Source organism: Erinaceus europaeus, chromosome 13 (genome assembly GCF_950295315.1).
Source record: "Erinaceus europaeus chromosome 13, mEriEur2.1, whole genome shotgun sequence".
NCBI lineage: Eukaryota > Metazoa > Chordata > Mammalia > Eulipotyphla > Erinaceidae > Erinaceus > Erinaceus europaeus.
Genome location: NC_080174.1, coordinates 31,518,734 through 31,531,749, shown reverse-complemented (window position 1 = coordinate 31,531,749; position 13,016 = coordinate 31,518,734). Strand labels below are relative to the sequence as shown.

The 13,016-nt window shown below is 37.0% G+C and overlaps 1 protein-coding gene across 5 annotated transcripts in view; it reads right to left on the bottom strand.

Annotated features, from left to right (window-relative positions):
• Window positions 1-13,016, bottom strand: part of BACH2 (BTB domain and CNC homolog 2) — a 524,461-nt gene that overhangs the window by 405,388 nt on the left and 106,057 nt on the right. For 4 of the 5 annotated variants that reach the window (XM_007530629.2, XM_060205487.1, XM_060205489.1 and 1 more), the window contains exon 2: window positions 9,795-9,906. Coding sequence is in view for 4 of the 5 variants with exons in the window: in XM_060205487.1 (XP_060061470.1) it covers window positions 9,795-9,803 (9 nt within the window). In the remaining variant the exon portion in view is untranslated. The remainder of the gene's footprint in view (window positions 1-9,794; window positions 9,907-13,016) is intronic. The other variant, XM_060205488.1, reaches the window with a different exon arrangement.

The following is a 13,016-nucleotide window of genomic DNA, read 5'->3' as shown; positions in this document are numbered from 1 at the left end:
CATACAGGCCAATGGCCCACAAAAAAGGGCAGGAACAGCTATTCTCATATCTGACACTATAGACTTTAAAATAGCTAAGATTAAAAAAGATAGGAATGGACACTACTTAATTAATACTCAGAGGATCAGTCAATTAAGAGGACATAAGAATTAATAACATCTATACACCCAATGAGAAGCCATATATCAAAGATCTACTGAAAGAGCTATAGCAATATATTAACAGCAACACAGTCATAGTAGGGGACTTCAGCATGCCCACTCTCTCAACTTGACAGATCATCCAGGCAGAAAATCAATACAGACATCAGGGAGCAAAATGAGGAGATAGATAAATTAGAACTATTGGACATTTTCAGAATCATTCACCCCAAGAAACCAGAATACACATTTTACTCAAGTCCACATGGGTCATTCTCAAGGACAGACCATGTTAGGCCACAAAGACAGCATCAGCAAATTCAAGAGCATTGAAATGATCCCAACCATCTTCGCTAACCACAGTGGAATGAAACCCACACTTAACAATCAACAACAGATTAGTAACAGTCCCCCAATGTGGAAGCTCAACAGTACACTCCTTAACAACTACTGGGTCAAAGAGGAAATAAAGGAAGAAATCAAAATGTTTCGAGAGTTCAATGAAAATGAAGACACAAGCTATCAAAATATTTGGGACACAACTAAGGCAGTACTGAGAGGGAAGTTCATAGCCATACAAGCACACATTAGGAAACAAGAAAAAGCACAAATAAACAGCCTGATTGCACATCTTAAAGACCTAGAAGAGGAAGAACAAAGGAACCCTCAAGCAACCAGAATGATAGAAATCACTAAAGTTAGGGCAGAAATAAATAACATTGAAAATAAGAAAACCATACAAAAGGTCAATGAAAGTAAATGTTGGCTCTTGAAAGGAGCGAACAAAATCAACAAACCTTTAGCCAGAAAACGGCAGACCAATATCTCTGATGAACATAGATACTAAAATACTGGACAAATGGGTTGAAACATGCAGAAGAATGAAACTGAACCACTATATTTCACCAAATACAAAAGTAAATTCCAAGTGGACCATGGACTTGGATGTTAGACCACAAACTATCAGATACTTAGAGAAAATATTGATGGAATTCTTTTTCGCATTAATTTTACAGACATCTTCAATGAAAGGAATCCAATTATAAAGAAGACTAAGGCAACTATAAACCTATGGGACTACATAAAATTAAAAAGCTTCTGCACAGCTAAAGAGACTACTACCCAAACCGAGAGACCCCTCACAGAATGGGAGAAGATCTTTACAGGCCATACATCAGACAAGAGGCTAATAACCAGAATATATAAAGAACTTGCAAACCTCAACAACAAGAAAACAAATAACCCCATCCAAAAATGGGGGGAGACATGAACAGAATAGTCACCACAGAAGAGATCCAAGAGGCTAAGAAATACATGAAAAAATGCTCCAGGTCTCTGATTGTCAGAGAAATGCAAATAAAGACAATGAGATACCACTTCACTCCTGTGAGAATGTCATACAACAGAATAGGTAACAGCAGCAAATGCTGGAGAGGATGTGGGGTCAAAGGAACCATCCTACACTGCTGGTGGGAATGTCAATTGGTCCAACCTCTGTGGAGAACAGTCTGGAGAACTCTCAGAAGGCTACAAATGGACCTACCCTCTGATCCTACAATTCCTCTTCTGGGGATATATCCTAAGGAACCCAACATACCTATCCAAAAAGATCTGTGTACACATATGTTCTTGGCAGCACAATTTGTAATAGCCAAAACCTGGAAGCAACCCAGGTGTCCAACAACAGGTGAGTGGCTGAGCAAGTTGTGGTATACACAATGGAATACTACTCAGCTGTAAAAAAATGGTGACTTCAGCATTTTCAGCTGATCTCGGATGGACCTTGAAAAATTCATGTTAGCTGAAATAAGTAAGAAACTGAAGGATGAATATGGGATGATCTCACTCTCAGGCAGTAGTTGAAAAACAAGATCAGAAAAGAAAACACAAGTAGAACCTCAATTGGCATATTGCAACAAAGTAAAAGAGTCTGGGGTGGGTGGGTGCAGAGAATAACCATCCAAAGATGACAGAGGACCTAGTGGGGGTCGTATTGTTATATGGAAAACTGGGAAATGTTATGCATGTACAAACTACTGTATTTAGTGTCAAATGTAAAACATTAATTCCCCAATAAAGAAATTAAAAAAAAGTCAGGTTACCAGGTACCCTCATCCTCAAGTAAAAGCACTACTGTGCCCACATAAATCTTACAATGCTCTCCGTACTGCAGTAGACTTTCCGTTGTCCTGGCAAGATTTATTCACTGGATACTCATATTCTCCATACAGAAAGGCTCTGAAAACAAAGGCAACCAACACTGCTCCACTATTTGCTTCTCTGAGATTGAGAAGTGACCTGTGCACTCCAGAACCAACTGAAATATATTTCTGGTTAAGCAGAAAGAAAAATCCTTGGAAGTAGAAACAGAGGCATTGATGTAGTGATAGCTTCTATAATAAATAAATAATTCTACATAAATAGGAAGCAATTCTCAAATAACATATGTATATTTTATATATTTACACAGAGACAAGTTACATGCATACAAACATTTTATCTTTTTATTTTTTCATACTAACATTTTAAAGACAAATGAGCATAAATTTACTCAGTGAATTATTTTAAATTTATCTTCTTCCTGTTTTATATCAGAGCTACCATCTACTGGATTACCTGATTCGTTTTATTTTAAATCTGCACTCCCATACCATTCAGAATGGAATCTGTTTCTGATTTGTGGTTTACTAAATAAATCCTTTGAGTGGCATTGTGTGGCACACGTGATGAGATGGAGGTCTAATGTCACCGTTTCCTACATTCTATATTCAATATACAACCTATAGTCAATAGAACTGATTTTACACGTAACACATGCTACCCTAGTCTTGCACCACACTTTCATTTAGTCTCACAAATTCTATAGAGTTTTTGTAGTGAAGACTAAAGGAATTTCTTCTTCCTAAAAGAAGTAGCATCTGAGAACAGATGTGCAACAAAGTCCATGGCACTCATTGCTCAGGGCCCAGCATCCAACTTTTTCTTAGAGTCAAGACTGCCAGGCATAGGCCAAATAAAGATTCTATCAGTCGTTCTCAAGCTCTCATCTGAATATGCTTAAAACCCAAATTTCAGTTGCCTTTATGTAAAGATATTAATCTATATGCAAAGATAAATTTCTTCAAATGTGGCAAAGTAATGTGCTGAATATAGACACTGTCTAGAGAAAAAAAAATTGGGGGAGGGGGGATAAGTTAAGTAAAACTGTGGCATCTATCCACCAACAGAGAAAAGGACTACTTCATTTGTTGCTATGGCATTTGTCCAACGGAGTAACAATAGTATCTGGCTTTATTTGAATGTAACAAGGAAAAAAAACAGTTCTCAAGATGATCCATTTCCACTGCTGAGGGAGCATTATGTATAATAAATGAAAATTTATTTTTCAATTGGAAAAATCAATTATTTTCTCATCAGATGGAGTATCCTCATAAATTCAAGGCAGAGAACAGCATATGATATGACCTACATGAAAATAATGACCATGAAGAAAAGAATTTAGGACTGCAATTCCAAAGTTGCTGATAGAAAAAGAGATCTTTTAAAAGCAGGATGATATTCCTGCTAGTGTAGTTTTATGAATGTACATTGTAGGATTCAGTGAATATACATCATCCTACCTTATTTGCTGCCACAAAATCCCATCCTGTTCAATTCCTTTCCCATTTGGCTATGATTTTTTTTAAATAGCACACTACAATCTTTACAGCATAACATAGATAAATTCATGTAAACTAAAAATATATATCCTAAAAGCAAAATTGTGCAACTTATTAACAAGAGGCTAAACAAGACTGTCGATAGGTTGTAGGTGGCTCTGGACAGAATATAAAGGATAAGTCATAATTACAAAGATTATGATTGACATAAAGATTGGAGAACTGAGTTTTGCCAAAAGATCTAAGGAGAGCCAAAGTTGGAACAATGATATTCAAGCCTGAGCAATGGGCAGGGAGAATGATTATCCTGGGGGAAATTTGTGCACCCACAATTTCTTTAGTATATAAGGCTAAAAACAATGTCCAGAAACATTAAAGCTTATTTTCATACTATGAAGGTAGAGGTGTTAAGGATGCCTGCTCTAGAATATAAAAACATAAAAGCTCATTATCATATTGTAATGAGATGTGAGGTCATCTATTCCTTATAAACCTGTAAGTTGGGTATCAAACCAATATTACATGTAGATTAGCTTAATAAAAGGCATTGTGACCAAGAAGGTTCTTCATTTTTCTTTTCTGAAAACATTATTTTTAACTAGATGCCACTGTCTATGGCTAGTACATAATCTCCCTGAACAGTCCATGGAACATGACACAAATGGAAGATTGAGATCATGAGAAATGGAGGCTCTACCTGGTAGGCAGTAATTCATTGATTCGCTGGTTACCTCTGCTAAATAAGACAAATTGTCAATCCCTGTGTGATAGGGCCATTACCATAATTTCAAGAGGTGTTGTCTCTTACTGAACCAATAGAGAGTTTTCAGTGTCAGGCTACAATAAGAATTCCTCTGATATACAGCAAATCCTAACAAAGGGACTTTTCAAAGTTAACCCAATTACCAAATAATGTGATGATAATAATAACTATCCATTGTCTTTTTGAACCCTAAGACAGCAGGAACCTCACATTTCCACTATAGAGCCTATATTTCCCCCAGTCCTGGAACCTTACGGTAGGGCCCACTTTCCAACATGCCTCTCCCAATTCATATCAAATAATACTGCATCTGCCAATCACAACCTAATCAATGCAACGATTGCCACCTCAACATGCTTCAGCTCAGACTGTGTCCAGAGACTTCAGGTGTGGAATGACAACTCTTCAGCTTCATTACTCGGGTGAGAACTTTCCTTTCATAGTATTCTCTAATTCCATCCCAGGTGGTTCACTTGCTAACAAAGTCCCAAAACCTATATATAGACCTAGTTCCATGAGATACAGCATATGTTCACATGTATCCATAAACTAGTGCAAAATATATACCTGAAAGCAGAAGTACACTAGAGTCTGTAGTGAGTACTCCCCCAACACTTCCCCTCCACTATTCCAACCATTGGGTCCATGATTGCTCAACAATTTGTTTGGCTTTGTATGTTAACTCTCTTTTCAGCCACCAGGTTCCAGATGCCATCAAGATGCTGGCCAGGCTTCCCTGGACTGAAGACCCCACCAATGTGTCCTGGAGCTCTGCTTCCCCAGAGACCCACCCTACTAGGGAAAGAGAGAGGCAGACTGGGAGTATGGACTGACCAGTCAATGTCATGTTCAGCAGGGAAGCAATTACAGAAGCCAGACCTTCCACCTTCTGCAACCCACAATGACCCTGGGTCCATACTCCCAGAGGGATAGAGAATAGAAAAACTAATGGGGAAGGGATGGGATATGGAGACTGGGTGGTGGGAATTGTGTGGAGTTGTACTCCTCCTATCCTATGGTTTTGTTAATGTCTCCTTTCTTAAAAAATTTAAAAAAAAAAGAATTGCTCTGAAATCTCACAGGAATACCACTGGACCTTAGAATACTGGGGCTACCCTCCATCCTGATGCTTACAGGTTAAAGTTTCTCATCAATTGGCTGTTTTGTTGTTGTTGTTTGTTTTCATTTTTGTTTTTGTTTTTTCTCAGAGCACTGTTCAGCTCTGGCTTGTGGTAGGGCAGAGAACTGAATGGGGGACCTCAGTGTCTCAGGCATGACAGTCTTTTTGTAGAACCATTATGCTATCTTCTCCTGCCCCCATTGTCTGGATTTGGAATGGAAGAAGAATATGAGGAAAGCATTTATTTCAAATATTTTGCTACTTTCCAAGAATCAATCTACTTAGAAAATCAATCACACCCACAAAAATATTCTCAACATTCAAACTTGTATACCCTAGTCAACAAATTGATTCTCTAGTTTCATTGTACAAGGATATGCTTCCTCCTCAGAGGGTAGCCTATTCTTTGTTCTATGCCAATAAAACTGTTAAAAAAAGGCTGACCCATGAAGGTCACAATCATGCTTAATCACTATTTTAAATTACAATAACATAAGATAAAATAAAATATTCACTGGGCCTCTCGGGCAGAACATAACTTCCCAAGTAACAGACACACCCACTGAGACATTTTAAATTTCTTCAGTCTGGTTCCTACTCTGTGTCAAGAGCCAATTCATGACATATAGTCTAGAGTTGTACTGGAGAAACTTAGAGTAGGGCTGTCATAGTAAACTGTGCCTGCCAACCAGAGATTCCCCAAGTTTGTCTTAGCTTTTCAGTATACCAAACTCCACATAATAGAAGCTAAGAATGTTGGTCATTACAATAATCTCAATCAATCAATCTCTCTCTCTCCTTCCCCCTTTAATTGTGACCTTGGGGCAGAATACCTATGAACTTCTCATGTTCCCAAAGCTTATTACTCTAAGATTACTTAAAGGTAAGGGTTTATGCAAGAGAGTGGTGAGGGGAGAGGCCAGGAACATAACCCAGGTTTCCTTCTCTTCTGTTTGGCTCAATTAAATGAAAACCTAAGAAAACAATGGCTTGTTTTTGTTCTGATCTCTTCAGATGAAATAAAGCAGCCTGTCCTGAGACGGCGAAACAAATGTTCGAGAGAACAATTATCCATAGACAGAGGTTCTTAGTAAAAGTATCTCAACAAGCTAAATGGGCTTTGTAAAGCTGAGGGACTCTATAGTGTCTTAAGCCAAACCATTTAAAAGTATTGCTTAAGTCCATTATAACTCACAATATGTGCTGTCTTCTCAAAGGCTACTAGAAATGTTTCTCCTCTATTTTAAATGCATTACTGGTTGTCAGAATTAGACCTTTACCTTCTTCTCTACATTTATATCCACCATTCTGCACAAGTGTGGTAGTTCCCCATGAAGTTTATTTTTGTCTCAGCTTCCAAGGGACAATAGGCAACATGTAGGGTAATTTTTGGTGATCACACCTAAAAGTAGAAGGCAGGAATCCTACCAAATGTCTTCCAATGAAGTAGACATCTTCTCACAAAAAAAAAAGTTAAATATAAATATCAGTATTATTAATATATAAATATCAGTTATATATTATATATATAAATATATAAATATCATTATTATTAATGCCTACCAAACTCTTTGTTATTCTCTAAATATGCTACAATGTCTCATATGCTCCTGTACCTAAACATAGGCTGCTTCCTTTATCTGAAGAGCCTTAACTTACTTCTATGTCCCAGAAATTATTTATTATCTGGGACTGAACTCAAATGTCGCCTCCTAAGGGCTGAGGAAATAGTCTAGTGCTATGAAAAAGATTTTTTATGCCTAAGACTTCTGAGGTCCCACATTCAATCTCGGGTACTACCAGTGCTCTGGTAAAATAAAAAAAAATAGAATAAAATACCCCATATATTGTTCTTTGCAGATTTCCTAAAGTTGTATGATCCTTCTATGCCACCAGAGCTTCTGGTACCTACCTCACTAAAACATAAAACACATTTCTCCAAAACTATCATTTGTTGAAAGCACACCTATTTCATAGTTTACCCCAAGAGTGCCCAATAGCCAACCAATCTTTGCTGAATCAATCTGGGATGAAATGGAAATGTTGCTGATGTTATCTGTGACATTCTTCTCCCCAATATCATAAACAACAGCAGAAAATATTTACCAGATGATCATTATCTGGACAGATATTATGTAAAAACTGGTGCTTAAAACAACCCTATGCAACTATTAAGAACAATGAACCCACCTTCTCTGACACATGTTAGATGGAGATAGAAGGAATTATGTTAAGTGAGCTAAGTCAGAACGATATGGGAAAGATATGGGAGGGAGTCGGGTGGTAGCTCAGCAGGTTAAGCGCAGGTGATGCAAAGCTCAAGGACCTGCGTAAGGATCCCGGTTTGAGCCCCTGGATCGCGACCTGCCGGGGAGTTGCTTCACAAGCGGTGAAGCAGGTCTGCAGGTGTCTATCTTTCTCTCCCCCCTTCTCTTTCTTCCCCTCCTCTCTCCATTTCTCTCTGTCCTATCCAACAACAATGACATCAATAATAACTACAACAATAAAAAACAACAAGGGCAACATAAGGAAATAAATAAATATTTTTTTTAAAAGATGAGTATGGGATGCTCTCACTCATAAAACAGAAGTTGAGAAAGAATAACAGAAAGGAAAACTAAAAAGCCTAGACCAAGTAGATCAGAAGCAACCAATAGCACAGCTATATACAAGATACTGGATACTGTACAGCAAATCCTAACAAAAAGACTTTTCAAAGTTAACCCAATTAACAAATAATGTGATGATAATAATAACTATCCATTGTCTTTTGGAACCCTAAGACAGCAGGAACCTCACGTTTCCACTATAGAGCCTATATTTCCCCCAGTCCTGGAACCTTACGGTAGGGCCCACTTTCCAACATGCCTCTCCCAATTCATATCAAATAATACTGCATCTGCCGATCGCAACCTAATCAACGCAACGATTGCCACCTCAACATGCTTCACCTCAGACTGTGTCCAGAGACTTCAGGTGTGGAATGACAACTCTTCAGCTTCATTACTCGGGTGAGAACTTTCCTTTCATAGTATTCTCTAATTCCATCCCAGGTGGTTCACTTTCTAACAAAGTCCCAAAACCTAGATATACACCAGTTTCCATGAGAGAGAGAGCATATGTTCACACGTATCCATAAACTACTGCAAAATATATACCTGAAAGCAGAAGTACACTAGAGTTTGCAGTGAGTACCTCCCTAACACTTCCTCTCCACTATTCTAAGCTTTGGGTCCATGATTGCTCAACAATTTGTTTGGCTTTGTATGTTAACTCTCTTTTCAGTCACCAGGTTCCAGATGTCATCAGGATGCCGGCCAGACTTCCCTGGACAGAAGACCCCACCAATGTGTCCTGGAGCTCTGCTTCCCCAGAGACCCACCCTACTAGGGAAAGAGAGAGGTAGACTGGGAGTATGGACCGACCAGTCAACGTCCATGTTCAGCAGGGAAGCAATTACAGAAGCCAGACCTTCCACCTTCTGCAACCCACAATGACCCTGGGTCCATGCTCCCAGAGGGATAGAGAATGGGAAAGCTATCAGGGGAGGGGAGGGAATATGGAGATTGGGTGGTGGGAATTGTGTGGAGTTGTACCCCTCCTACCCTATGGTTTTGTTAATTTATCCTTTCTTAAATAAAAAAATAATAATAATAAAAGGGAAACTAAAAAAAAAAAAACACTATGACACAGGTACCACTGTCATCAGTATTTTACAGATAGAGAAACTAAGGCACAGAAATCAAATCACTTTCCCAAGGCCATAAATGCTAGCACTTGGAATATCTGATGTTTATGGTTACCTAGTCTAGTTCCAAAGTTTTAATCTTTAAATATTCATACCAAGGCAGTCATAACAAAAAATAATGTTTCAGTTGTTCACAGACTTCTACAAAAACACAAGTGACACTTTGGAGGACTGTACAACCATCCAGTAGCCATTAATTCTTACAATTTGACCAGTGAACACTGCTTCCGGGGTTGCCCAACTCTCCAACTTTCTGGAGTTCTTCTGGCAGAAGCAATCTTCTCACATCACAGAAAAACATTACATACCCAGGGAAAATGATGGTACCACATAGAGGAAATAAGGACCTGAAATATCTCTTACCTTGTACATGCTGCAGATATTGAAGTAAGGTATTAGACATGACACAATCAGAGACAGTTTTTGAAGATTGTCTTATTCCTGCAGACCTCACCTTCTGTAGTAGACAGCTGTTCTGAGGACACAACGAAAAAATTATCAGCTGGTGCTCAAGAAGAGACAAAGCAGTTCTGCCTCCAATGGGATATTCTGCTATGACAGTAGTTCTCCACATCTATCCCATTCAATATGGTAACTGCTAGTCACATGTAATTGCTGTGCCCTTGAAATATGGGTGGTACAAATAAGGGTTGAATTTTTTTAACTTCATATAGTTTTAATAAGTTGAAACATAAATTACCACATATGGTTAGTTAATGGAAAGTGCAGGTATGTCTGAAAAGTCAAACTAAGGGTCCTAAGGTCAGGGGGCCAGGTAATGATGCACTTGATTAAGTACACATCAATTTAAGAGTGCCTAGTTCAGATAAATAAAAAAGATAATAGAAACAAGATCAATGAAATCAAGAGGGTGTTCTTTGAAAGGATAAACAAAATTGATAAACCCTTATCTCGACTCACTTAGAAAAAAGAAAACTCTATTAAATAGAGTCAACAATGAAAAAGGAAATGTTGTAACAAGAACAAAAAGGGTCACACATAGGATATTAGTATGAACGATTGCATTAAATAGATTGAACAACCTAGAAGAAACAGATTTTTAGAGTCACACAACCTACCAAGACTGAATCAGGAGGTAACAGATAATCTGGACAGGCCTATTAAAAGCAAGAAAATTGAAAGAATAATGAAAAAAATCTCACCCCCAAACAAAAACCCAGAGGTAAAGAACTTCATTTACTGAGCTCTACTAAATCTAAAAAAAAAAAAAAAAAAAATTTACCCTGATGCCAAAAGAAAACTAGAAACTAATGTCCCTGGTGAACACAGATGCAATGATACTCAAAATCTTAGCAAAGCCAATTCAACATGCTTTATAGGATTGCTGGAGAAGTCATGACACACTTCTGCTCTGTCTGTCTATGCAAAAATGAGTCATGAATTTTCTGACAATATGTGACAATGAAAGGGTCACATATTATTACCAAGTAGGATCTATTCCAGGGCTGAGGAGTAGCTCAACTAACACAATTCAAATAACATAATAAACCTCTTCAAAAAAAAAAAAGAGAAATAGATATAAGAATCATATGGTCATATCAGTAGACACACACACACAAAAAGCATTTAACTGGATTCAATACCCATTTATGATTATTAAAAAATATGAGCCACATGTGTATAAATTATAAGGAAAAGACCTCAGTATAGTAAAGACTATACAAAACAAACCCACAGTTATCCTGTCAAACTCAATGAAGAACAGAAAAAATTTTCCTTAAGATCAAGTACAAGACAAGGATGTCCAATCTTACCATTATTACTCACCATAGTATTAAAACCCTTATCCAGAGCAATTAGAACAAGAAGAAATAAAGAATTCAAATATCAAACTATACAAAAGTGAAACTATTACTATTTGTTGATGATATGACAACATACAAAGAAAACCATATGACTCCAATGAAAAACTATTAGGAACAATGAACCAATTCAGTAAAACAGCAGGTAAAAAAAAATCAATGAACAAAAATTGGTTGCATTTGTGTGTGCAAAGTATGAACTAGAAGAGAAATTAATGAGAAACTATCTTATTTACAATCACATCTGAAAATGAAGTATTCAGAACAAAACTTATCAAAGAAGGTGATGGATTTGTACATCAAAAGTTCTAAGACAGTGTTGTGATAAAAGAAATGGTAAAATATTCCATGTTTATGGAATAATTATTATTAAAATGGCCGTTCTACCTAATATACAGATTCAATCCTTGCTGAAATGTCAGTGGTTCTTCAAGGAAAGAGAATAAACACTGCTGAAAGTTGTATGGGGCCACAAAAGATTCTGAGAAGCAATTCTAATAAAAAATAATAATGGAGGCATCAGGTGCATGACTTCAAGCTATACTATAAAGCTCTAGTACCTAAAATAGTGTGTAATGGGAGACAGTGGACCTGGTAGTGCACAAACTTGTGAACCTCCATCTTCCTCTATATGAGGAAGCTTCACAATTGGTGGAAATAGTACTTTAGAGTCTCTTTTTCTCTTTCTCTTGCTATTTGGGGGGAAAAGTGCTATAGTGGTGGTATAATGCAAGTAGGGAGCATCAGAGATCACTCTGGAGGCAAAAAAAAAAAAAACCTGGTATTACAAAAAATTGATATATGGATCAGTGGACTAGAATTAAGATCCCAGAGATAATTCTTCACACATATATATATATAGTTACTTTATAACAAAGCTTCCAAGAGCACAAAAGGGAGAGAGAAAATTCTCTTTAATAAATGCTGTGGAGAAAAATGGGTATCCATATGCAAAAGAATGAAACTGGATCATTTTCTCACATCATGCGAAAAGTGAACTCAAAATGGATTAGGTTTTGAATGTTAGACTTGAAACCATAAAATAATAAAAGAAAACACAGGTAATATAAAACAAAGAAACTGAATTCAGTGATATATTTGGGGATTCAAATCCAAAGGCAAGGGAAATAAAAGCAAAATACTAAATGTGACATCAAACTAAAAAGTTCTAATATAGTAAAATGAAAAGATACCCTAGTTTAATGAGAGAAAATATTTACACACCATATATGACTGGCACACAAATGCTGGACAAACTCATGAAAAGTTCTTATTATCATGGAAATACAAATAAAAACTATTATGAGCTATCACCTCAACACTGTAAGAATGATCTATATTAGAAAAAGAAAAAAAACATCAGAAACAATAAGTGCTGGTGAAGAGTGTGGAGAAAAATGAAGTTCTCAAAACACTACTGATGGCAATGAAACTGGTCTAGTTCGGTGAAAAATGGTATGGAGATTTCTCAAAAATATCAAAAATACACCTGCAATATGATATAGAAATTTCCCCCCTCCAGGGGGTGACAAAACAACACTAATCTGAAAAGAAATGTATACCTATGTTCATTGTGACTTATTTATAATAGTCAAGATATGGAAACTTCAATCCAAGTACTTAATGATGGATGAATGGATAAAAATGATATGGTATATAAACAATAGAACACTATTCAGCTATGAGGAAGGATGAATCTTGGCATTTGTGGCAACGTGGAAGGACAGGGAAATGGTCATGTTAAGCAAAGTAAGTTGGAAAA